The sequence below is a fragment of the Eptatretus burgeri genome, chromosome 13 (assembly GCF_056783735.1).
Source record: "Eptatretus burgeri isolate ZD-2024b chromosome 13, Ebu_testis_v1, whole genome shotgun sequence".
Lineage (NCBI taxonomy): Eukaryota > Metazoa > Chordata > Myxini > Myxiniformes > Myxinidae > Eptatretus > Eptatretus burgeri.
The window spans coordinates 47,750,450-47,777,589 of NC_140973.1; the positions used below are offsets into that span (position 1 = coordinate 47,750,450).

Genomic DNA, 27,140 nt, shown 5'->3' on the forward strand with positions numbered 1-27,140 from the left:
TTAGACATTGTCCCTTTTCATGGTCGACTTTTGTTGCCATTTTGTCCGCTGAATTTTTTGGGAGGATTTTATCTGATTTAGGACCCATTTGAAAAATGGGAACCAAATCCAAACTTGACATGCCAATCAATTAAACGGTGATACAAGATACTCGCTGGTGTCCCTCGACCATTTTAACAAGATGTTAGCCACTTGACAGGCCAACATTTGTACGTTTAATGTCAGGTAGCAAGTTTGATTAAATGGTTTTCCCCCAAAAATCAGCGTTGTCAACATGAAAATTCGGATTCTCTACCTCAAGACTGTTTAGAAACTATTTTCAGATTGCTTTTAACATTTAGAAATCAATTGCCTTCATTTTTAGATATAAGGAATCCGACTACGATCTGCATAACCACCAGAAGACCAACGTAAAGAAGAAAAGCTCTTTACAAAACAAAGGCGCATGGCGAATAGGTCAGAGAAATAATAAGCAAAATGGATAAATGCATTGACTTTAAAGAAAGAAGGATAGAGGAGATACAGCTATATACAGCTGTGTTTAGAAATGATGGCGATCTCCTGATAATTCGGTTTCAAACATGCCATTCATCTGTTTCCATGAGGTAAAAAGGTGACGAATAAGCTGCAGTTTTTAAGAGTTGAATCAATATCTGTAATTAAAAGCAACAACCACACGATAACAATAATAACGATAACAACTTACTTTATCCTGAAGTTTTATCTTGAGGTTATATAAATCACGATGACGTAAGGTCAGCAGTTCTAAGTGATGCAATATTGAAAAGAAGTTTCAACTCACAACTATTATACCGTACTGAGCTTCACTGAACTCATCCACCATCATGGTACATACTGCTACTCGGTGAACGTCTTCACTATACAGAGGTAAATTAGAAAAATGCTACGCCGTATGGTAGCAAATATAGCAACGATGGATTTCTACAACACTAGACCACAGACAATTGGCAATGCTCATCATGTGCAAAATGGAGGCAATCAACTGAAAATTCAGCATTTGTGTACAAATCCCATTCAATGCACAAAGCAAAGGATGTTCGCACCATTATCGACTGACTGCAGCAGAGATTATCAGAAAATTTGTGCCATGACATTTTCCTGCTCAAGTTTAACAACTCACTAACAACTCAGATAAAACCTTTTTTTTTTGGACATTTTCAGAAACTTTAAAAGTTCAAACTTTTTGCAAAGAGCAAGTTTCTTTTCTTTACTTTAAGCTTTCACATGGCTGACAAATTTAGAGAACCCGGGAGTCACAAAAATGTCTTGTCATTATTTCTTTCACCAAAAATAAATCTTCTTCTGGAACAGTTGGCACTGGATGAATGGCCCAGAGCAGGCATGGGCAACCTTTTCCGAGTCATGGGCCACACTAATATTTTGGTATATGCCGATGGGCCGCATTCCCGAGAGAATGACCTCCATCCATGAAAATAATGTTCCAAAATAATGTTATCTCGGTGCATGAGCAGGTGTGGTAGGAACAATGGACAACACTTGCAATTATAGCAGCACCGATGATATTTAACTGAACTTCAGCAGATCAGGAAAAAATTTACAGACAAAAACCTGGAAAATTTCAACCAATTGCAACCAAAAAGTGAAAACTTCAACTCACAGTGCTTCAGAAAGTGGATGGAAAATTGAGACACTGTCATTGTCAAGAATGGTGACATATGTGACAGAATATGCGAGTGCAAGCAGAGACTTCCAAGTTCATGAAGTCCATCTCTAATCGAGTTTGGATGCCGATCAGGAGGCATTCAAGATTTGGAGAAATATCTGAAATCACGAATCTCAGACAACTTTCCAGATGGTCATCAGTGAGCGTGGATCTGTGGCTAGACTTTATGAACTTCATGCTTGAGAAGAACTGCTCACATGCATAAGTGTAGCTGAACAGTGAAATCTTCAGTGCAAATGCTGTTTGACTTGAATATTTGTTCTTTGGGAAGTATTTGCCATAAAAAATATTGAATCTGCTGTCTTGAAACTTCAACTTCAGATCAAGGTCCTCCTGTAGTTCTGTCACCTCCATCTGTAGATGATTTGGAGAGCCTTCAACATCAACAAGGAATGATGCAGAGAAGATGCTCAGGCTGGTTTCTTCTCTTCTGAAATCAGAAAAAAGGGATTGGAATTCCTGGGTCAAGCCATCAAGCTCAGAAGCAATTCTGTTTCTTTTGCCTGGGAGTCCGTTCCTAAGGACTTTGAGTAGGGTTGTGAAGTGAGATGCTTCCTCTCACTGTAGCTGCATTTGCCACAACTACAGATTGGTTTGAAAAAATTTGATGTGGTTGCACCACTCGTAAATCAGTTGGCCTCGTTTCTGCAACTTGATGTTCAAGTCATTGAAATGTGGCGTAATGTTGATGGGCAATGCCAAATCAGCCACTCTTCATCTTGTCATTCCAGCATTGACTTCCCTTTCATGTCCATGACCGTTGATACATCATCACTGAGATCATAGAGTCGTTTCAACATTTTACCCTTGTTGAGTCAGCATATGTCAAAATGACAAGAGGAGATCTCCCTCATTTGAATCCAGGTCAACAAGGAAATCTCGGAGCGGACAATGATTCAAAGCCTGAGACTTGATGAAATGGATGCAGTTAATGATTGGGCCAATAACATGCTTGAAATCAAGTGCCTTGGAGCAGAGGTTCGCCTTGGGTACAACACAGTGAAAGGCAGTCAGCTCTTTAGGATCGATCGGTGATCTCTGCTTTAATCCGCCCGCACAACTAGGCCAGTGTTAGAGCCTACCATGCCTTTGACCTGCCAGTTGAAATACCACTTAATTTCTCCCACTTGAGCTCGAATGCAGCTTTCACCTCTGAGAAAAGATCTTCTCTCGTCGTCGTCCCTTTCATTGATTGAAGGGCTGGTAGTTCCTCATTGACACTGAACTCATAATCGACTGCTCGGATGAAGATGGCCAGTTGGGCTGTATCCGTTTTATCAGAGCTTTCGTCAACAACTATCGAAAAAGCACTGAAATCTGACGCCTCCTTGCCCAAAGATGTACTGATGTCATTTGCAATTTCATCAATTTCCCTCATCACAGAGACTAATTTTCTCCACTTCTTTACACTTATCCAGGGAGAGTATTTTCATAATGTCATTGATACTATCCCTTACAAACTTACCTTGGGAATACGGTTCTGAAAATTCGGCCAATTTGTGACACAGAACGTAATTGGCTCGGACAATATTGTCAGCGTTGTCCTTCATGTTCTTGAGTAGCATCTGCTTCCCAAGTCAAATATTTTTAAATTTCTGTATCCCATCTTTCGGTGCTTGTACCCCAAATTTGTTGTACTGTAGGTCGAGTGTTTTGAGTCGGAATGTCTCTTGAGATTGTACTCCTTGAAACACGTGACACTCTCCAAGCATATAAAACACGGAAGAACCTTTCTGTTCGACGAAGTACAACTCTTTCAGCCATTTTTCTTTCATTTTTCAGCCAACACCCGGCCTTCTTCACCGATCTTCCTCACCTAACCCGAGGTCACCATGATCAGATGCAGCTTCGTAACGATCGCATGGCTGCATTGGCTGAATGAGTGATGCCACTAGACTAACAACATGACGTAATGGCAAGACGCACTGCGTGTGTGATTCGGTATGATCTCCAGGTGGTAAGAGCGTGGCACAGGCCGCATTAAATAGAATTTTTGAATCGCACCTCGAGCTGCACAAAATCACATCATGGAAAGCATGCGTTTTGTGGGCCGTGGGGTGCCCATGCCTAGTCTCGAGGTATGTGTACATAGCTCTGAGCTGTCTAGCCTAGGTTCAAATCTCGACCCGGCTATAAACTGCCATTTTGTTGTTCTGCAGGCAGGGAGAGGCATCAACGCAGCGTTCCTCAGATGGGTGTTAAACTAGGTGTCCAGTCTACCGCCATTAGTTGATGGACGTTACATATGTCACAGTGTCCTTTACAAACAGGAGGTGAGTTATCGCTGGCACCCTGAACAGATTACAAATTTCTGCCCACCGAGTAGAGTATCTTTCATTGGAGTGGTGACTGGCGACCCATTCATAATTGTAACCCCCGATCCAATGAAACTGCTTCGGCAGAATCTATGCTCTGTATAAACCATGGTAAATGAATGAATGAACCAATCAGTTGCTAATTCAAGGTTGAGTGGAAGTACTTTGTAGAATGTTCATACTTGCTTAATCATATTGTCAAGCAAAGATCTTTTGCAGAAATTTCATGTGTCATATACCAAGACAGACACTGAATGGCAACTTTATTGGGACCGATAAACCTACAGTATGGTTGCATACACTGACATCATCCTCATCCTCATCCTCATCCTCTCTCTCTCTCATTTGTGGCTGCTGGCTGCATCATTGGTTAGGGACGCAGCTATGCTGCTGATGCAGTGACCCTATTACCAGTATGCTGGTCTTCATTTCACCAACCTCAGAAGTATGATAGGCTGAGTCAACCACACCTGGTGTTAATTCAACGATTGACAGGGGCTTCAACTCAGGACCCTAAGCTCCCAAGTGAGCCACCTTAACTGCTAAGCCAACACCAGGCTAACTTACATCACCATGCGATTGTTACTTAGGGTTTGATTCCTTGTCATTTGTCCAGACTGGTTCATTTCCTGCCACGTTAGTGCTGTTTTCCTGAAACCAGTCCTGGTCCTGTTTAGTAAAACCAAATGCCTAAAGTTAAATTAGTGAGTGTATATGCAGGGGAGAATTACATTGAAAAGGATGATGTACTAAGAAGATATTAAATCTGAATCAAACAGACTTCATCAAGGTTATGAATTCTGTAATTTTGCACCAGAAATGAACAAGATAAAGAACTTGTGGAAAAAGAAATTGGTCTTAACATGTGACTCGACAAATGGTGTAACCAGGAAAGACTTGTCTGTGTGAAAAAAAGAGGAAATGTAAAAAACCTGTAGTTTCAGGATGGCGGTTTCAATCATTGCAGGAGGAGGGTCGAGGAAGGTTTGGAGTTTTATGGTTTCAGGAATGTGGTTTCAGTCTTTACAGAAGGAGAGGGGGTGGGGGGGATGAAGTATAGAGAGGTTTTGAGTAGGGATTGTGGTTTTAGAATGTTGTTTTCGGTCCTTACAGAAGGGGTGTAGGAATGTTTGAAGTCCAGATTGATGGAGGAAAAAGGAAAATGGTACAGCCAATGATTAAAAGAGTCAGAGGTTCCCTCTGATGGTGTTACCATTGTGTCTCGGTCCCGTTGTTCTTGTAAAATGATGAGTTTGATGGAGCCGAATAATTCACGAATATCAATCAAGAATCCTTCTTCATCAAAGCCACCGGTAGCTCGGCAGTACAAACAGCGCGATTGGATGATGAACTTCACTAGGTACTCGAATGCCTGTCGGAAAGATCATAAGCAGATGTGTCAACGGGATTTAGACACCCCTCATCTCTTTTTGGGGGAAAAGCATTATTACACCTTTATTTTACTAATACTTTTAATGAGTATTTCTCAAAGGCTTTGGACAGAGACTTGTAATTTGCATTATGCACATATGATGACCCATATACAACTGGACCCCACATCTTTCCTCCAACTTCCTTCACCACCTTATAAAAATCCCAAACATGCCTTTGTAATGTATATGAAGCAATGAATAGAGAAAGGCCAAAGCAAAAAGCAATGTGAGTAAACAGTGTGTACCTGGAGGACCTCCAGGATGTTTCCATGTACTACCCCATCAGCCGCACATTCCAGGTACCACTTTAGGCAGCGCATCAACTCTCTGCAAAAGGACATTCTTGCTATAAGCAAGTCAGAAATACAGGTCGGCACTGGATAATAAAAAAAAACAAAGAAAATTAAAACTGGCAAACCAGTAATCCCGGGCTTCAAGGCATGCCTCCATTTTAACAAATTTCAACACTATCACCCTGTCACATGATATGGGTTTTCCGAGTTAGAAAGTTAGTTCAAGTCTGCAATGGGGTCCAGCTACGGGGTCCCTCATGTTATATCAATGAAGGATTGAAAAGCCCATAGCAATACATGATAAAGAAAGAAACTTCACATTGGACAAATCGAGGCTGGACAAATTTTTGAAGTCCCCAAAAAAGTCCAATAACTCCACATTTGCATATTAATGTAAATGGCGAACTTGTAGAACGTTAAAATATCTTCCAGAATGTGTGGTCACTATATGTCTATCTTCTTTAGTTCTCATTTTACGACATGTCAAAAGTGGGTGATTTTAAACTTTGGGGGGCTCTGGGGCCTCACTGGGGTCAAATCCAGACATGCTATAAACATATTTGGAGTCCCCTGTTTATGAACTATCTAAATCTATCATTAAAGTTTTTCAACTCTCATTTGCATATTTTGCATATTTAATGAGGCGAATCGGCATCATTTAAAATCAAATAAATTAAATAACGATTTTGACCAAATTAACAACTTAACATTCCCATGGAATATCGGACAAGTGTGCAAAAGGTTGAGGCTGTTGGGTTATCCCTTCTGGAGAAGAAGATGTTTTTAGGTGTTGGATAAAATCCAATATGGCCGCCATACCACGTGACCTACGTCATCAAATGTTTCATAGTATAAACTTCAGGTGGTGAGTAATTATCATGTTAAGTTTCATTCAATTTCATCCAACAGTTTTCCCTCCAGATCCGCCACAAAATCGGTCAGTAGAACATAAAACGCCTTTAATAATGATAATAATACTAACGAATTAAATAGGGTTTCAGCCATGCTTGAAACCCTAATAATACTAACGAATTCAATAGGGTTTCAGTCATGCTTGAAGCCCTAATAATCACAGTGAACTCATGTGCTGTATCAGTCTTAAAATGCTGATATCAAGTGACTCATATTAAACTTAAAAAATGGTGTGATTTTTATAAGGTGCTGGATTTACCTAATGTGTGGTATATGATGTAGTGTGATAATGTTTTAAAATGTATATTCTTGTACCTTAAGGAGGACAATAACGCAAGGTGTATAATCTCACCTCTTGCAATGAGCATGCAAAGTAGTGCGTGTGCACCTCGCACAGCGAACATGAAAGAATAGAGTATTTTCATTGTACCACATGGTGTGTAAAACTAAGGTGTCCTTTTGTATCTCTTCTCTTAACTTGAGAAACCACAGTTAACAGCAAGTTAATGCTTTTCTGCAAAGACGTCTCCTACGTGGCTGCCGCACAGCAGGCGCTGTGTGGATCTGAGCCAAATGCACACGCACATCATTAAATTATTGGATAAGGTCACTGTAACTTGTGGCGTCTATCTTATTATAGAAAGGTAATTTAATGTTTATGTGGACATTTTATTCAACAAAATTAAAACTACAGGGGGAATGCTGAAACGTATTTACCTCTGCCACCGATGGACGTTATGTTTTTACCCTTGTCTGTCTGTCTGTCTGTTTGTCTGTGAGGAGGATATCTCAAAGAGTTATAGTCAGATTCGGATGAAACTTTGTGGACAGGTTGGGTGTGTGACATGGGTGAATTGATTAGATTTTTGTGAAGATCCGGATCCAGATACTAATTTTTTAAAAGCGATTCTTCACCATTGAAAGATAGGGACAAAAACGACATATAGCCTGATATTTCAAAACACTGTGGACGGATTATAACAAAACTTGGTAGATGAGTTGGTTAGGTGACAAGAACAAGCCAATTAGGTTTTGGTTAAGGCCCAGATGCAGATCCAGCCTATCAGTGGGATACAAAACGCAAAGTGTTCAGCCTGGTGGAGGTATGCACTCTACCGAATGCCGTTCTAGTTTCTCAATGTAATGCCCTGTGACCCAAATAAACTTGTCCCATGGAAGTGGCAGCATTTTGATGCTATATGCTTGGAAATCTTTGCGACAGGTTATATAACCATTTCTGAAAATGGACTTTGATGTCTTCAATCAATCATAACATTAATGATACCTAAATATTATTTTAAGGGTTCTCGGAGTTGGAGTGTGGGAAGCGTTCTTTTGAAATTTTCAACCAATCTCCACTCAAGTAGCAATGGGCCATTGTCATGCAGTAAAGTCACACTCTGAGACAGCATACCTGTCCATCGTCTGCAAACTTTTCATTTTCTTTTCTACCCCCTATAATCCACCCAAGCCCACTTCCTTCAATTCCCCTGCTTTCTTCCTGAAAGTCCCTGTAATGTCCATCTTCTCTTCGCCATGTTCCCCGTCCCATCCCCATCCCTCTCCCTTCCTAAGTTCACCTAATGTGTCTGTTCCCCACTGTTTTGTCCCTTCCACTCCCGCCCCTCTTGTCTCATGCCCCCTTGCTGTGAGTTGTGTTAGCTCTCATACGAGCCTCGACAAGGTATACAAAAAAAAATAAAAAAAATAAGTAGTGCAGTACATTCATGTTTTTTTTCCAACTCCAATAAATTCCTCATGGATTAAACCATTATGTTGTGAAAACACTATTGCCACAAGCTTGTTGGCTGATGGATGAACCTGGATTGTTTTTTTGGTGGTGGGATGAAGAATGCCTCCATTCCATGCTGGCTTACTTTGACTTTCATGGCAGGAAATGATGGACCTCAGTCTCATCAAGTTGCAATCCCATACAATAAATCAGCTCTTTCCCTGTATCAGTCCATATGCCTGGTGTTGGCTTAATGGTTAGGGTAATGGGCTTGGGATCCTAGGATCATGAGTTTAAATCCTGCATTTTTATTGAATTAATACCAGGTGGGGTTGACTCAGCCTGTCATTCTTACAAGGTTGGCAAAATGAGTACCAGCTTGCTGGGATGATTGAGCCATTCAAGTATCCTGCATTGGAATGGTGACCCATCCAGGATTGTGCCCAATAGCCCAGGAGACTGCTTTGGCAGCACCAATACTCTGTACAGAGTATGGTCCCAATATATAGATCAGTCAATTAATTTTGTTATAATGGTCATGTGAGTTGCCTTTTGCTCAAACACGAGGTCTTTCAGTGTCCACCTTGCAATGCCTTATTGAATATCAAGAGAGAATGAATGATTGTCCCCACACTTTCAGTTGGCACATCCAAATTTGTGTGCAATTTCATGTCCAGTTCACAATTCTCCAAAATTAGCAGTTAAACATGTTTAATGTTTGTTTGAGTGACAGTCCTTGGTTGCACGTGAGAATGCTCAAGATCGATCACCAATTCATGACCATTTTTATTTAACTCATTGCATGATTTAAACACAAGTACATGAAAGACATGCATCACCAATCTAAGCTGATTTGATGTTCTCCATCAAAGGAACCTAAGGGTGCAGCTCTGTTCAACAGTACAGTTGACTATATTGGCCACCATCTTGGTTGAACCCAGAATGCTTTACCCAGAACGGATGTCACACACTGTATAATTTGCCAAGGGTACATAATTATTGGCTGCAATTGGTGAAATAGAAAGGGATAGCATGCGAAAATCTTAATTTTGTGACTGATTTTGACCTTTGACCCTGATAAGATCCCCAAAACGATGAATACAATTATTTTATATGCACCCTTATAGGGGCTGTTTAAAAGCACCATTGTGCCAAATTTCAACATGTTGACTCAAATACAACAGAATGGAAAGTCAACATGTCGAATTATTGGGTGGTCGCAAGACTACCCTTATTCTCAGGTTTCCGTCTGTTGGGTAGTCGATCCAGTCGAAAAAAGAAAAAAAAAATTGAAATTTTTTTGAAATTTGTTCTACCCTTATTATCAGTTTTTCCGTCGATATGTTTGTCTGTCTTTCTGTCAGTTCAGTCCAGTGCTCTGTTAATACAATGGCGATTTCGATGAAACATGGTGGGTAGGTTCATACCATGACCGAGTTGTGGCAAATGAGAACTATTGCTATGGACACCACCGTTGCCGAGCAACGGGACTTTGAAATTTTTGAAAATGCATTACAAAATTATTTTTTCGAAAATCAAAAATCGGGCCACGAGCGACTGTGGGCAGTACATTCAGCCTTATTGTCAAAAATTTCCAGCCGGATCCTATGAAAACTGTCGGAGAAGATAGACTTTGAATGAACCCTGGTCGAAAACAATAAAAAAACGAAGTTCGTTATATCTCAGAGACTATGAGTCAGATATACATGAAACTGGTATGGTAGGTTCATGGTATATCCTAGTTATGTGTGAGAAAGAACCGTTGCTATGGACCCCTCCGTTGCCTAGCAACGGCCGAAAAACCTCTAAATGTGGGGGTATTTTAACAAAAAAACAATCTGCAGCATTAATCCTTGAAGCTAGAATCATGAATTTTCTTGTGCTTAATCCTCAGGTCATTCCCCATCGAACGGGCCCATCGCATCAGGTTCTATTGGGTAGGCGACTACCCATGTCCGCCAACCCGCTTGTCTGCATGTCTGTCTGTTTGTTTGTATGCAATGGACAGCTCTGGAGGCCAGAGGAGTCAACCGATTTTGATGAAACTTGACTGGTAGGTTCATACCAGGATCTAGTTGTATGATTTTGAGCACTGTTGCTATGGACACCACCGTTGCCTCGCAACGGGACTTTGAAATTTATGAAAAATCCGAAAATTTTTCTTTTCGAAAATCCAAAATCGGCTTCGGTGCTTTTATGCACACTATAATCAACCTCTTTGTCAAAAAATTTCAGCCCGATTCATCAAAAACTATGACTAGTATGCAATTATATTACTATATGCTTTCACCTCAACGTTCGCGTTGAAATTCCCTAACGTAGGGTTAGGGAATCGAATACAAATGATGAATGGACAGTTGCTTGTCATGTTCCTATATGGAACAACAAACGGCAAAAATGCCATCTGATGTGTTCTCTTATCTACATATTTCAAATTCGCCTTAGTCTAGCGACCACCCATGTCACCTACCGGCTTGTTAGTGTTTCATCTTTGACACCGTAATATCAAAACAGGGCCGAAATTATAAAAAAAAAGGGTCATGGATGCATTGGAACAAGGTCCCCCCATCTTAAATATTGGTTCTGGGTGGAGTAAACCAAGGTAAAAATGCCAAAAAATGAAGGAATGATGTGGGATTGTAAATGTTGGAAAGAAAGAAAGACAGGAAAGGAAAGAAACAACAAACAAAGGAAAAAGAATCCACCCCCTGAAGGCAATGAGAAATGATAATAATAATAATAATAATAATAATAGCTTTATAATTTAAAGCCAAGAAATAGGCAATTAAATAACATTGATGTTGGCCATTCACATGAAAACACCCCAAAACATCCCCAAATGTTTTTGTTATATCAGACAAGAGTTGCAAATAGAAAATGTTAGTTAATTAATTAATTAATTAATCAATCAATCAATATTCAGCATTAAATTGGACAATTATGAGGCAAAAAAGTTGAAATCGCTAATTGGTTTAGCAGATCAGGCAGATCAGGAAAATGCAATGGCACCAAGTCAATGAATGGAGCATCAGAAGTGTAGTCAATACCTGTAGGCCAAAGCTCCAGCAAAATGCTTGTTGATGTACGTATCGATGACAGGTTTAAAGTGGAGAAACTTGGTGGCCCTCAATAGGTTGATGACAAAAACCTGTAACGAAGCAAGAAATGCCATTTGGTCTTTTCCAACACTGGCTGGTGACATGTGCTGGGTTCGTATCTGCATCTGAATAAATTCTGGAAGATGGCTTACATTATGTTCTCCGACAAAATTTTAATGACAGGTGAGCTGATGGGCGAAGAAGAATTTCTCACCAGTGATTGGAACACCAGAGGTCCGTATTTCTCTGTGTTGTCATCAAGAATAGCAAACAGCGCATCCAGGATGTCCTGCAGGAACTACAGAAAATATTTTATATTCTCAATTGTCTCTTCTTCAGAGAAATGGTTCTTAAAGTTAAAATTACCTGTTTGTAATGTGTAAATGCATGATCTTCTCTTCCGATATATAATTTTTATTTAAAAAAAAAATGAGATATATATATTTTATATAAAAATTATATATTAGAGCAGAGGAAATTTGCCATTAGTGGGGAGTGGAGAATAGTGGAAATGCCACTGGTTTTGTAAAATAGATTTGAAGAAAATGATCTCATGAAGATTTACTTAATAACATACAAGCTAGAGTTTAGGAGTTTGGAATTGGTTGTGTTGCTGATCTAGAAAATGATAACATATTACCTTCACAATCTCTTCTCCTTTGACCTGTCTCAGTTTACCCAGGACGTCCTGGATGGTTTCGGAATGCGATTTCCACTTGAGCAAAGCGAGCAAATCCTCTGTAGGGGTAAAAACAAGGTGTTCATTTCATGAAAACAAAACACGACGAAACTCTAACATCCAAATTCCATTGTCAACTCAGCGCCGTTTCCAACACCTGTGATCAAAATTTAGTCTTTGGGAAATGTTTTTTTTTAACATTCCAGAAATGACAAACACCCGAGGGTGGAAAATCAAACATCTGATTAACAGATAGCAATTTCTCAAAATCCTTTCGTGTACATGTAGCATTTCCGAAAGACTTTTCTTAATTGCTTCCTTGAGAATCTCATGTTAAAACGAAAGCTCCAACACAAGACATAACAAATGCAAACAGCGTCAATTGCAAGATGTTACGTGATAGAGTTGTATACCTGTGAGGACATAAACTTCTTCGGTGACAGAACAATTGTATATAAAATGCCTGATTCATCTTTCTCGATTGCCAATGTTATGCGCACGCACGCACGCACGCACGCACGCACGCACGCACGCACGCACGCACACACACACACACACACACACACACACACACACACACACACACACACACACACACAGCATTGGCAATCGAGAAAGATGAATCAGGCATTTTATATCCAATTGTTCTGTCACCGAAGAAGTTTATTTTCTCACAGATCGGCCTTGTTGCCATTATTCCTATGCAATGTCATGATGTTAGCATCTCACATATATTGTGGTACATCTTCCCTCCAAAACTTTAGGAGCAAATGGTGAAGATGTGGGGGAGACTTTCTTTCCTGCACATTAGTATTTCACCTGGGATACTGTACTTTTCCGAAGCGTTGCCACTTGACAACGAGTCAATAGCCTTGCTCAGTTCTTTTACAGTTGGCATCTTATCTAATTCTGTCATGATTATTATGCATGGAATCTGGTCTGTTGCCTTGCTGGTGGTGTTCCTTTCTTTTGAGTATAGCTGGGAATAATGTTCAACCCAATGGAGTCATCTGCTGGCCTCTATCTATGATTATCTCACCACTATTGGATTTGAGGGGAGCAATTTTTTTGACAGCAGGCCATTAAGCTTTCTCCAGACCATTGCACATGACTTTCAGGATTTCTGTGTCTGAAGCTGTCCAGATGTCATCACAGAGTTTGTCCCAGAATTGGTTTGCACAGTGTTGGGTTGCTTTCTGTACTTCGCTCCCTGAATGACAGAGTTTTACTTTGGTGTTATATGTTGGATTCTTGTTGTTCACTCAATATACTGCTTTCTTCTCATCAATGAGGGGTAATAGCTCGTCAGCATTTTATTCAAACCAATATTTGATGATCTGTTCTCCCCAAAAGCAGCCCTTGCTGTCTCATGGATGACTGTTTTAAACTCAGCCTATGTTCTCCATGGGTAGGCACTCCTACGTTGAAAGGTCTGTGTCAGTTACTCAAGCGGTTGCAGAGAAAAATAATTACCTTCGCATTCTGCGAAAGGTTATGTATTGGTCGCTGTGTATTTATTTATTTATTTGTGAATATATATGTTTGTGTGTGTGTTTGTTTGTTATTCGCATAACTCAGAAAGTATGAAACCAAATCGCTTGAAATTTGGTGGGATGATGGGTTATTATCCAAGGAACATCTGATTCGATTTTGGGAACGATCGGGTCAAAGGTCAAGGTCACGGAAAGGTCAAATTCGTATTTTTACCACAGCGCGGTCAATTTTGATCTAATTGGCATGCAACCGATGCCAAAATGTTCAGAATTCATTGCCCAATCTTGTGATGGGCGACATGACACAATTACGTCATTACCCTTGTTAGCGGTTGGGGGTCAAAGGTCAGTGGGGTCACGACCTTTCAAAATATGTGGTTTTTGTCATAACACGGTCAAATCAAAACCGATTTGCATGAAACCAACAACAAAATGTTCACTGTTCTGTTACCCCCACTCCCATGCCAAGAACAAAAAAGTAGCGGAGGCGAAGGTATGCGCTCTACCGAGTGCCCATTCTAGTTTAAAAGTGAAAAGGGTGAGGGTGGAAAGAAAATAAATATATAATAAAGAGGGCCTCAGCCGACCTTCCACAACATGATTGAGGATTGTTGTCGACGCCTATTACTAGTTCCTGATACGGGAAACACACTGCGACCCATGGCAACAGAAAACAGACTTTTTGGAACACTGGCCCCATTTTACATTCAATCATTATGTACAAGAATTTACAAGGATTTACAAGGAATTAAGGAGCAGGAGCAGGCCATTCGGCCCATCATGCCGATGCCACACCAATACCACATTTAATCAATCCGTTAATACCCTGTCCCTTCATGTGCAGCCTTTTTGACTGCTACACTGGTACTCATTTCGCCGACCTCAGAAGGATGACAGGCTGAGCCAACGCCCTGGTGTTAATTCAGCAGCCAACGGGGCTTGAACTCAGGACCCTCGGATCCTAGGCCACCACTCTAACCGTGAAGCCAACACCAGGTTTTTTTTCAACACCATGTACCTTTGTTAAAATAAATATCTATGGGTAGGTGTTCTGATGTTGAAAATGTTGTGTCAATCGTTCAAGTGGTTGCGGAAAAAAAGGATTTAAAGGCGAATTAAGATTTAAATGTGAGGACGGAGGAAACAAAAAAGTGAGGGATTCGGCCGACATTCCACAACATGGTCAAGGATGGTTGTTGTAGACACGTATTACTTGTTTAATTATTGAAAAAACAGTTGTTTCTTCATCCAAAGTTCTTTAACCTAAGGTAGCATAGTTTAATCCCCTGTATTTATTGTTATTAACAAAGAAAGGTAGTCTCTGCAATACTTAAAACAGGGGGTTGCCTGAAATTCGACATTTTAGAACATGTATTTATGAGATGAAGTTCAACAGGATAAACATTTACGAGCTATAGTGGATTCATTTCTACACCATATTGCACCATTCTGGGTCAGCTTTGTGGAACACAATAGGACGCTGATCCATAGTGACTCCTTGGAGTTTCGAGTGAAGACACTGGAAGCAGGGGAGCAAGAAATAGCTGGTGAAAGAGTCCCGTTGCGGGAACTTGGCAGATCCAGGTATGAAGGAACCCCTGTTAGGCACGCAGGATCTTCGCACTGTGAACACAACGGAGAACATTGAAAGCACATCCAACAAAGTGAAATGTTGTGGTCAACAACGATACAATGATCATTGTCAACAATCATGCAGTAGTTCAGTAAGCATACAATGAGCAAGGCATTCACTTCTGTATAATTGGCTCACCAAGGAATCGATTTCTTGCCAAAATGTGGCAGTTTAAACACAATAAATGTGGTTATTTCAAGCTAAAAATGTATTGCTATCAAAGGTTTTCAGCGTTCCTGAAAATCCAGGCCAGCTGTTTTTGAAATGGTGGATTATACGATTCTAACCACCATTGTGGGTCTGAAAAATTGATGAGTGCAAAGCAAATACAACACAGGTAGCACGCAGTTCATGAGAATGCCGCAGCAGACACAGACCTTTAATTGTAAGTTTAATACTTCAGATACCCAACAGTGAATGTGTAAGGTTAATGTTGTTTAAAAGACAGTTGAGCAGATTCAAAACTGAAGACAACACCAACTTGAATAGTTGCTTGGCAGGCAAGGTCTCGGCCTGGCATTTTGAACACTGGGTGGTCTTCATCAGAGACTGTGCAAACATCACATGTCTGTCAAGCGTTAAGTATCCTAAGGGCAAGGAAGCATCATGTGATTGCAATACTGTATATGCAGATGGTGGGACCTGATGTCAATTTATTCAAAGGAGGTAATTTCATTTTCACAGCCTTGCTTATGACATTTGGTGTAGTGTGGGTGTACTAACAGCTTGTGTGTGGGTGTACTAATCTGAGCTTTTCCACCATATCATAAAGAAGAGGTAAAATTATCAAAACATAAGTATGAAACTGCATTAGCTGACAATATGCTGTACTATCAGGTACTGTAATTTGTTGGTGTCATTGGCATGCTCCTATCTTCTTAAACGGGAATACTGGTATTCCTGGTAATACAGTACTCCATCAGGTATGTTTTCAGGATCAGCCTCGTTCTATGCAGGTATTCTTTGGTAATTATTTTGTGCATTTGTTTGTGACATATTTGGTGGCCCTCTTCAACTCCGGGCTCGTATTTATATGATGCTTCATTGTCTCCCTCATGCATTGTTGTATTTGTGTCAATTTTTATGTTGTCCGTAATTGTTGGTCTGCCTTGTAAGAATGTGCACTTGACACACTTATCTGGGCCAAATTCCATTTCAATGTTGTCAGAGTACTGTTTCACTCATTTTAGTTGTTCTGCCAATTTTTCGTTGTTTGGGGCAAATAAGTTTAAATCATCCATGTAAAGTAGATGTATTGTTACGAATTTGAAAGCTTACTGCACACAACAGCCAGGTCCTATAGATCAGTTATATCAGTAAGTACACGTTTCTAGGTATGGTCCTGTCCTATGTTTAATGGGTGATTAAGTGTAGGTGCGCTGCACAGTTATTTTATAGATAGGATTTTTACATCACCAACAATAACAACAATGCCCATGTTCGCTTTTACAACAACACTCTGCTCACAGCATTCTTCGTGCGCTCGCCAGCATGCGGGCGTGTGCATGGGCGGAATTCCATATCCCAGGCGGCGTGGATTTCGCACCGAATATGGTCACGAAGTGTTTCGTTCTGGCTTGGCGCCAAATAAGGGTATGCGTCATTTTCCGCCCAATGGGCGACGAGCGGACCAAAAGCCGGGGCGGTCCTTTGCAAGAAAGCGGAGCTGTGACACGCCGTGCACCCAATGAGAGCAGGCCACGGGGGAGCGGACCGCGCCCCGAAGAACGGAAGAAAGGATTAATGATTGCGTCCTGTCTGCTCAAGCGCTTCTATCTGGGTCTGCGGCTGACTGCATCACGCGCATCCGAGGCGTCTCATCTGGCACATTACTACAAGCGGTCGACCATCTCATCACGGGAGATCACCTCATCTCGTCTCCTCTGGGTTCGGCTGCCCTGGTCCGTTCTTTGGCGACTGGTGCTCTGGGAAGGTGCGGACGTCCAGCCACGCGAACGCGGCCAGGTAGCCAGCATGTTCCCTTCCCTCAGCTCATCTTCCCTCCGAGCTGAAGGGGCAATAAAGACCTCGAGGTCCATCTCTTTCTGGGGTATTTGTTTGTGCGTGTGTGTGTCCGTGGGCCCTGTCTCTAAGTAGAATTGTTTGAGGAATTGCTTGTATATTTGATACCTTTCATTATTCGTGATAACTCTGCTCTGTGTTCCCCTCCCCCGATTATTGTAAATAAATTCCACTATTGTTGAATGTACCAGCTCGTTCTTTGTCATTTCTGCCATTGGTTTGCCACGGTGCGTATTGGGGATGAGGAAGGCCGTTGCTGCCGTAATCTTGCAATTGGCCAGCAGGGTTCTGGTACTCTCCGCTCGGGGTACGACTCGGATCCGGCTCGGTAATGGCCCAGATCGCGCAGATCCTGCCGAGGGTGTGGTTCCCCGGTAGTTAGACTGTGTGGGTATTTAGGTATATTGAAATTGGCAATTGACCCTACGCCATGTGGTCGACCTATTGGCGATCTTCGGTCCGATAAAGGACCCGTGACCTTTCGGATTTATCTGAAATGTACGACCTAAATTCCGGGTGTTCGGTGGAGCCGACTACTGCTCCCCCTTGCGGTCGTGCTCGTCACCGAAACCCGGTCCCACAACAGTATCACCTTTCTTGTCTCTTTGGACATTCTCATATTTGACATAAGGGTATATCCATGTACTTGCTCATTAATGAGGTTGCTCAGTGGGACCAGGGCCAGGAAAATTAGGAGCGGCGAAGGGTGGTCTACATGGAAGATCCTGCAACATATCTTCACTCCTGCTATTTTGATGTTTTGTTTTTTTGTATACAATGTCAAGGCTCGTATGAGAGCGAACACACAGAACATACAAAAAGAGGAGCAGGAGATAAGAGGGGTGGGAGAGGGAAGGACAAAACAGTGGGGAACATGAGGAGATCTGTGGAAGGGAGAGGGATGGGGCAGGGAACACGGGGGATACAAGATGGACACTGCAGGGACATTCAGGAAGGAAAGCAGGGTATTTGAAGGAGGTGGGTTCGTGGTGAATTAACGAGGTAGGAAAAGATTGTGGTTTTGGATGGGAGAAGATAAGAAGTGGTGGTGAACAGCTGTTTTGAAGACCTGGAGGGGAGAGTGGGATTGAACAGAGTGTGGGAGTTTATTCCAAAGGCGGGGAAAAAGAGGAATGAAAGAGTGAAGGTAAGCAGTGATTCGTGATTTTGGTGGTTTTACCAGAAGGGGGTTGCTGGCGGACCTTGAGCGCCCTGTGGAAATATGGGGGGGTGGGGGGGGGACATATCTCAGACAAAGCAGGAGGCCGAGACTGGAGAGGAGACGATAGAAGACAGAAAGACCACCGACCTGCCTGCAGTGAGAGAGTGAGGGACCCAAAGACTCAGCCTCATCACGGGAGATACCAATGATCCTAAATGGTTTGGTTTCCACAGCATGAAGCTGAGAAAGGTGAGAGGCGGGAGCACCAGCCCAGAGGGGAGAGCAGTACTCAATCAGGTTGTGGATGAAAGCTTTGTATGTGGTCAGGAACTCAGGTGTGCCAAGGAGGGACTTTTCACGAAGGAGGACGCCCAGTCGGTGACTGGCTTTGGGGGCCGCCTTGGAAATGTGGCTTCCCCAGGAAAGATCATAGCAGATAGTGAGACCCAGAAGCTTGAATGAAAGGACTTCTTCAAGAGGATTTGTGAGAAAGTAGATGGGGGTGAGGGGGTTGAGTTCCAGACGGTCCTTTCAGAGAGACATAGTGAGAGTGTGAAATTTGTCAAGATCGAAAGGCATATTCCAACGTGTTAGACCAACTTGTGATTTTTATCCAGATCTGCAGAGTGAAGAGGCTACTGCTTGCCGATCTGAGGGATGACAGATGGTACACCAGAAGGTGGAGTCATCAGCAAAGAGATAAAGAGGATTTTCCAGACAGTCGGAGAGATCAATGATGAAAACCAGAAAAAATGAGCTGATGCCGTCTGGACCGGATGCAGAATCTGAGTCAGGACACAGAATCCAGCGAGCTCCCCACTTTGTCAAGAGAAAAGGACATAGAGTCGAGGAACAGCTGGGTGTGACTGGGTAAAGGCCCGGTCACACCTTGACGTTTTAGCCAGCGATGGCAACGTATTAAAATGTATGTAAAACGCTGGCTTACATTGAACTTTTGATGTTTTTTTTTAAAGACTCGGACGTATTCATAGCGACTTGGTCTTATGTATAACGCATTGGTAACGGACACAGAACGTTTCGTTGTGTTATAGATAACTTATACCAACGAATGCTGAACCTGTTGTCGGCCTACACAACCGATGCCCAACGATAGTCTAACTTAGGCATAGCGCGTTGCACGCATCGCTGACGATGTCGTGACGTAGCCTATTAAAAGGCTGACGCACAACGATTCGAATCATAACTGCCGTAGAAATGGAAGTGTCAACATCGCGGTCACACCTTGGCGATCTTGCCAGCGTATGCCGACCGAAGAAAAATGTGTCTAAAACGTTGGGGCACGTCAAATACGGTATGAGTAAGTTTGGTATACATGAGTACAACGCTAAAGTACGCTGTCATACGTCGTAGTAAGTAGAGTACGTCAAGAAATTTTAAACATGTTCAAAATTTTACGACGTACTCGGCGTATGACACACGTTCCGCATGCGATGGGGATAGGTTTTACACACGATATGTGGACGCTTACACACGTCTACAAACGCTACTTATAAGCTACTCATAAGTCGAAACACGTCGCGGTAATGTCTTTTTTACGCGAAACTTATTTCTAACTTATGTTTGACGTGCTTTGAACCAATTCTTTACGTAGTCCCAACACACATCGACGTATGTAGACGTATTCCAATGACGTCTTCCGGTCGACAAAAAAAAAAAATGAACGTGTTTCTAGGTTACAACTGCCATATAAAGACGTGTTCCCAGCAGTTTTGGGAATTGGTATATAAAAATGGTGTTCATAAAAGGGGAACCCAACAGTGTTTTCGAGTCCTTTTTGAGTCGATGTCCATGTCAGCAGTAACAGTATCAGTATCAGTATCAGTATCAGTATTAGTATTAGTTTGTTCATGTTGGCAGTAGTAGGTGAGTGTGAGGGGGAGGGTGTGGGTTATGATGGATCGTCCTTGCGTTTAACGATTTAACGATTTAAATGATAAACACAACGATTTAAATGGCTGCATCTCCACTATTGAAAGTAGACGCTTGCGCTCAACAATTGGATTTTTTTTTACACTCAACGACTTTTAAACGGTACCACTCAGCCATTTTCATTGTTTACAATGAACGATTTAAATTGCTGTCACTCGCCTTTGTTTTTTGACGCTGGGGTTTGGAAATTTGAAGCGTTTCTTCTGAACATGTTAAAACGCTCAAACTCGACTATTTTAAATAGACGCTGCCGATGGACAATTGGAATCATAGCCAAGCTAGACATCGAAGTGTGAACATCCTCGTCATGCCCAAGAAAAGTTTGAAGAATGCTGCAAATAAGTGTCCTGGCCGTGGCCGTGGACGCTGAAGCAAGGATGATCCATTATACCGACGTCTTTCAGCCTATGAGTAACTTAAAAGTAACGTCTGTCAATGTGTGGCAACGATCGCGTAACGTGCCAACAACACGTTAATCATAGGTTAGAAATAAGTTTAGGGTACGCTAAACATTACCTCGGCGTGTCTCAACTTATGATTAACTTACAAGTAGCATGTGTTGACGTCTTACAACGATCGCAGACCGTGCATACAACCTGTGGCCAGCGTAGCGGAACATGTGAGTCATACGCGGGCATACGTCGTGAAATTTCAAGCATGAAAAAATTTGAGGACAACCAAAAAGTACAACGTTTAAAGCCAACGTACAACGACGTATGGCAGTGTTTTTCAGCGTGCTCTCAATGTTATCAAAACTTACCCATAACGTATTCAACGTGTGCCAGCGTTTTATAACAAAAAATTCAAAAATCGGCATACGTTGGCTAAAACGTCAAGGTGTGACCGGTCCTTAAGGTGGGTAGAGAAATTGCTGTCATATCAATGTGCTATTCCAAAGCTCCATTGCTTCCTCTATCAGTTTGATTATTTGGGGGTTGATCTTGCACAATTGCATGCTTTTGTCATCCATCCCTGAATGTGGGACAATATCAAAAGCTTTTTTGTAGTCTATCTATGCTGTGGATAATTTAGTTCTTCTCGTGTTGTAATTTTTGAGTATGGCTTCATTTAGTAGTAGGTGGACTATAGGCCCATAGCATCTTCTCTTGCATCCCTTTTGTTTTGCGTCTCAGCCTCCTTCTTGTGTTATGTGGTGGTACATTATTTCTGTGATGATTCCCATCAGAAGTTTGCATGCTGCTGGTGGACATGTTATTGGTTTATACTTGTGAAGTAGTTGGATTTCTTCAGATTTGGGGATAAGGAAGGTGTTACCTTGTGTGACCCACTGAGCCAGGGCCTCCTCCCCTTGGATAAGTTAGTTGAAGTGATAAGTTAGCTCGAGTCTAGTGATTGTGTTGAGCATGAGTCGCTTCAGACAGAAGTTTGGAATTCCATCCTGGCCTGGGCTTTGAAAGCTTGGCATTTTTGCTCGTAGCTTAAAAAAAAAATTTCATTAAATATGACTGGAGGCACTTCCTTTCTATGTTTGTTTTACCTCCAAATTTTGGATCCAATCTGCCTCTTTGTTAATTTTCTTTTAGGTCCTCGTACGTTCCTTACCAGAAATTTTCAAGTTTATCTTTCTCGGGGAGATTTGATATGTTTTGCTTTTGTTTCCCTGGTTTGCGGTAGAATCTTTTTAGGTTCTTTGCAAACATGTGGTTTTGTTTTCTCCCTTTGTTGACTTCGTTGTAGTTCTTTTAAATCTTTCTTGCAGTCATTTCTATTTGACTTCAATTTCCCATTATAAACTGTAGTATTTGGCCTGTTTCTTTTCACAGTTGCTCCCTTTGTGTCTCTCGTCTCCGTTTCCATTGTGGTGCCTGGATTCTGTCCAAAGGGGCTGGTTTGCTCAATGCAATGTTGTTTTCCTGTTACTTTTTCTTATATGATCAGTGCCGCTGCAAAGCTCACAGTGTTGAGTTCCTCTAAGGGGGATGGTTTTGGTACCAATCTTTTTAATGCTTTTTTGATTCTCCTTCTGAGTTTTTGTCCGTTTGTTGTTTTCTATTTTGTACAGTATAGTTTTGTTCTTTCTCTGAGTGGTGTCAATCTCATCTCCACTATTTTGTTTCACAGCTGTTCTTCCAGTCATTGCTGTTCCTCATCATCCTCCTCCTTTCATCCACCCCTCTGTTCCCCTCCGTCTTACTGCCCGTTATCATCCGTTGTTCTCGCTTTCATCCCCTCCATTTGTGCAGGTGTTTTCACTCGGTCCACGACTAAGTCGGGTCTGTTCCCCCTCCCCATCAGGGTGGTTCTGTCTTCTCCTCCTCTGTCTCACTTCTCCTTCACCACTGTGCCCTTGTGACACTGCATTCCAAACTCTGGCTTCATCGAACAGCCCCTCCTTGTGCCATTGCGGTCACATTTCCATTATCCCTCTGTCCACCCCCTGGAGAGCCCTTGGCTCCCATTCTCCTATCTTCTGCTTTTCTTCTGGCCTTCACTGTTATCTGTTTTATTTTATTTTTATTCAGGAATTTATATGCCGTTGGCACAACCTTTTTTTAATTTGTGGGGTGGCAAAATCTCAGCTCTGGTGGCCAATCTGGTCTTCTTCAGGTGGTGGATGAATCTAGCTACTCTACCAGACATTCCCCTTGAATAGATTTTACAGTGGAGAATGGCCTCCTTTTCCTCTATTCTCCAACACTCGTGTTTTAGTTTCCTCTTGTTGAGTCTCATTTTTGAGGCAGGTAGCATGTCCACAGCCTCTTGGCTTGGTGCAGATCCCTGTCTCCTTGTGAGATGATCTTTCTTCTCATGAGAGGCGATGCAGGCTTCATTCGTTGCAGCAAGCATTCCGCATGCACAGTGCCGCTGCATAGACTGAATATAAGGGGTCTGTGTCCCATAATTTCATTTTACTTTATTTCCAACACAAATTTCATTCGTCGAAGGCTCTTCCCTTCCCCCGATCCTTCAGCAACAGTTTCTCACCCGCCCGGCTTTGTTGAAGTCTTTTTCCCTCCCCTGGCACATTGGTAACAGTTTCTCACATTGGGAATACCCATGCCAGTGAGTCGATCGCTTCTCAGCATAACGTTTGTCCAACACTGCACACAGCACATCCAAGACGTAACCAACCATGAGGTCTCATTCTAGGTTGCCGGCTTTCAAGCCCATTGGGAAGCATTTTTCTGTGCCCTTCTGAGCATTTCCTTCCCAGCCAAGTCTTCCTCAGATCCACCATACACACAAATAGCCATGGAGCATCGTCTCCAGAGTATTCGGGCGTTCAATCCACACTCACCATGTAGCCGGCCTCGTCTCCGCTGATTGTTCATCGAAGGCTCCTCTCTGTCACACTCAAATTACCAGCTACATCATCCTTGACTCTGCCATCATCGGAGCCAGGGCTCCACACAGTCCTCCGGGGACACAAACAGTCTCGGAGCATCGACTCGGGAGCATGTGGGCCTTCAATCCACACGCGCCTCGTATTGGGCCTCATCTGCACATATTAATAAGTCTCACCATCAAGCTCACACCACCAGCCCTCTCTCAACTGCACCTCCTCCCTCGACTTTGTTTCCTTCCCTCGTTGCCAGGGTCATGGTTTCAGCATCGCCATCAGTGGACCCAAGCAGCGAGTGAGATTGTGTGAAGGAGTGATTACGTACCGGCTTCTTTGATGTGTGCATGTCATGTGTGTGTGTCTTTGTTAAGTAGGCAGCTCACAGGTTAAACTACACCCAATGTTACACGCAAGGCAATGATGAAGACAATGGTAGGCCCCACCATCTACATATTGTCATGTGATGCCCACACCCTCTTTGGAGGGTACTTAACATCCGGCACAAGATATCTCCAAAGTCTCTGACAAAGACCACTCAGTAGTCGAAACATTGGGCATGAACCTTGCCTGCTGGACAGCAATGTACTCGTTGGTGTTGTTCCTTAGTTTTTAATATGGATATTCCCAACTATAACCAGTTTTTCTGTGAAAGTTGAGCAATCTCACCAGCAGTTTGGCACAATGAATAAGCATGACAATAGGTGCATGTGTTCTCTGAGCAACACGAACCACATTATGCTTTCAAGTGCCACTCCATATTTTTTTTAATTCACAAGATGCAAAATGTGTATCCCCAACTTAAATGTGAAAATGAAAGCATGTTTTACAGATTCTGAAACTCAATTTTGGGATATAACTGGGATGCATCAAAAACTTTTTCCAATGCCTGCTGACAAAAAATATGTAATTTTCTAATTTTGGCTCAAATTTTTTTCACAGCGGAAATTTTCACTTAATTCCACAAAAAGAAAACCTTTCATTCCCAGAGATAAAGGGTAGTTTATTATACGGACTTGCCTTGTACACGCACAACTCATGAATGTCATCTGACAAGGTCTTGCCATCCTCTCTCATGAGTGGTGTGAAGGAGAAGCCAAAAAGCTTTTTATCACCTTTCTCTTTTGCTGAAAACCAACACAATAGAATGTAGTCAACAACCTTGTTTCCAAATACTTTGATGATTTATCTCTTGTCTCCCATGGTTCTCATCATTCTTGTCAAAGGGTTGGCAGGATAGCTCATAAATGGCACACTAGCCTTTGAGATGTCGAGTCTTCGTTAGATTCCCAAACTGATGATAAAATGTCACCCTGGTGTTTCACAGGAAAGTCGATGATGCATCAACGAATGAGTATTTAATCAGATTGGACATAAATTTGGGGACCCATCTACCAAGATTTGGTTGGATGTTAAATGTTAAAGATCCCACTATGTATTTAGCAAAGAGTAAGAGACTAGTGTCACATTCTGATAAAAATTACAAATTCTGGGCCAAGCATACTGGGCGTTGCTCCATCCATCCAATGGGACCATACTCTGCACAGAGCGTTGGTGCTGCTGAAGCAGTTTCCTGGGCTATTGGGCACAATTCTGGACAGGTCGCCATTCCAACACATGACACTTGAATGGCTCAATCATCCCAGCAAGCTGGTACTCATTTTGTCAACCTCAGAAGGAGGGCAGGCTGAGTCAACCCCACTTCGTATTAATTTAACAGAGAAGTGGGATTTGAACTCAGGATCCTCGGATCCCAAGCCCATGACACTAACCATGAAACCAACACCAGGTATATGGGCATTGCCGCAGGGCCCAGAAGAGCCACCCACACAGAAAGGATGTAACTATCATTTAGCCATGGCACATCAGTGAATGAATTCAGGTAAAGGAATATTTTATCCCACAGTAATTGTCATGCATCTCGTAGCCATTAAAGATCCCACTGCACCTGTTTTTAAAGAGTAAGCCATTGTGTGTGTGCCAGTCCAGTCAAATCAAATTAGATTCAATCGCCAGTACAATTTGATTTCAAGAATGGTGTATTAGTTAGAATTCACCATTTATTTCAGATTTGTCGATTATCACTAATTTCTGCTCAATTTTTTTTGTCGATTATGTAAATATATTTGGGTTCTCTCCAGGGATCTCTGCCAACTTTCTCAAAGATAAGTTTCCGGTCGTGGTTTGCGTTTTGACTGTTTATTTTGTGACCTCTATGTTTACTGTGTGTCCCTAATTCAGTTTTGTTTCAAAATTTGTGCTCTTGGGTGAGTTTTCATCGGTCTTGTCATATCTGGTTTCACTGAGGCCTACGCGTCTTCCCATCGATGTGCACGATCGTGTTTATTTGTATCTTGTCCTTATTACCATCACTTTTTATTTTCTCCACTCTTTCCTCCACCCTCCTTCTATCCCTCCCAACTATACCATCTGTTTCATGTCTTAACATGTTAAAAATACAACAACAACAAAAAAAACTTTTCCTTCTCAACATAACCACATGACTTTCTGGACTGACTCTTCTTCCTCCTTCCACTTTTCGATCTACCATCTTCCTTCTACTTTTGCTGACCCACACTCACCATGCACCTTCATGATTTTTTTTCTTCAACGTTTCCTTTACTGAACCTTTCCTAATCTTAAAACATACTATCTATATATATATATATATATATATATATATATATATATATATATATATATATATATATATATATATATATATATATGTATATATATATATATATATGTATATATGTATATATATATATATATATCTATATATATATATATATATATATATATATATATATATATATATATATATATATATATATATATATATATATATATATATATATATATATATATACAGTACATATATTTCACTTCTCACCTTGCACTTCATGCTTGGCGTTGGCTTAATGGTTTGGGTGGCGGGCTTTGGATCCCAGGGTCCTGAGTTCAAATCCCACTCAGCTATTGAATTAATACCAGGTGGGGTTAACTCAGCCTGTCATCCTTCCGAGGTCAGCAAAATGAGTGCCAGTATGCTAGTATACCATGTCGGAGTGGCGACCCGTCCAGGATTGTGCCCAATAACCAAGGAGACTGCTTAGGCAACACCAACGCTCTGCAAAGAGTCTGGTCCCAATCTCCTCCTTGCACTTCCCACAGCCACGTGATTTCTCTACCCCCTCTTCTTCCTGTAAGTTTTGTCCGACCTGCCATCTTACTTTGTATCATATTTCACTACTACTCTTATTCTTCTTTTTCTTCTTCCAAAGACTTCAATTTGACCTTTCCTTCATCCTGTGTCTAAAAAGTCCCACTGTTAAAACGTTTCTTTTCTCCATTCTCTTAATTGTCCTTTATTGCATCCCTCACATAATGTCTTTAATCACATCTCTGA

General features: G+C 41.7%; 1 protein-coding gene across 7 annotated transcripts in view; it reads right to left on the reverse strand.

Moving 5' to 3' along the window:
- The window catches only part of LOC147014419 (dedicator of cytokinesis protein 3-like), a 381,754-nt gene that overhangs the window by 131,579 nt on the left and 223,035 nt on the right, over positions 1-27,140 (reverse strand). For all 7 annotated transcript variants that reach the window (XM_085852361.1, XM_085852356.1, XM_085852357.1 and 4 more), the window contains 7 exons: positions 24,749-24,855; positions 15,106-15,283; positions 12,129-12,226; positions 11,703-11,786; positions 11,438-11,538; positions 5,699-5,780; positions 5,234-5,392 (listed from right to left, as the gene is read on the reverse strand). In XM_085852361.1, the coding sequence (XP_085708487.1) occupies positions 5,234-5,392; positions 5,699-5,780; positions 11,438-11,538; positions 11,703-11,786; positions 12,129-12,226; positions 15,106-15,283; positions 24,749-24,855 (809 nt within the window). The remainder of the gene's footprint in view (positions 1-5,233; positions 5,393-5,698; positions 5,781-11,437; positions 11,539-11,702; positions 11,787-12,128; positions 12,227-15,105; positions 15,284-24,748; positions 24,856-27,140) is intronic.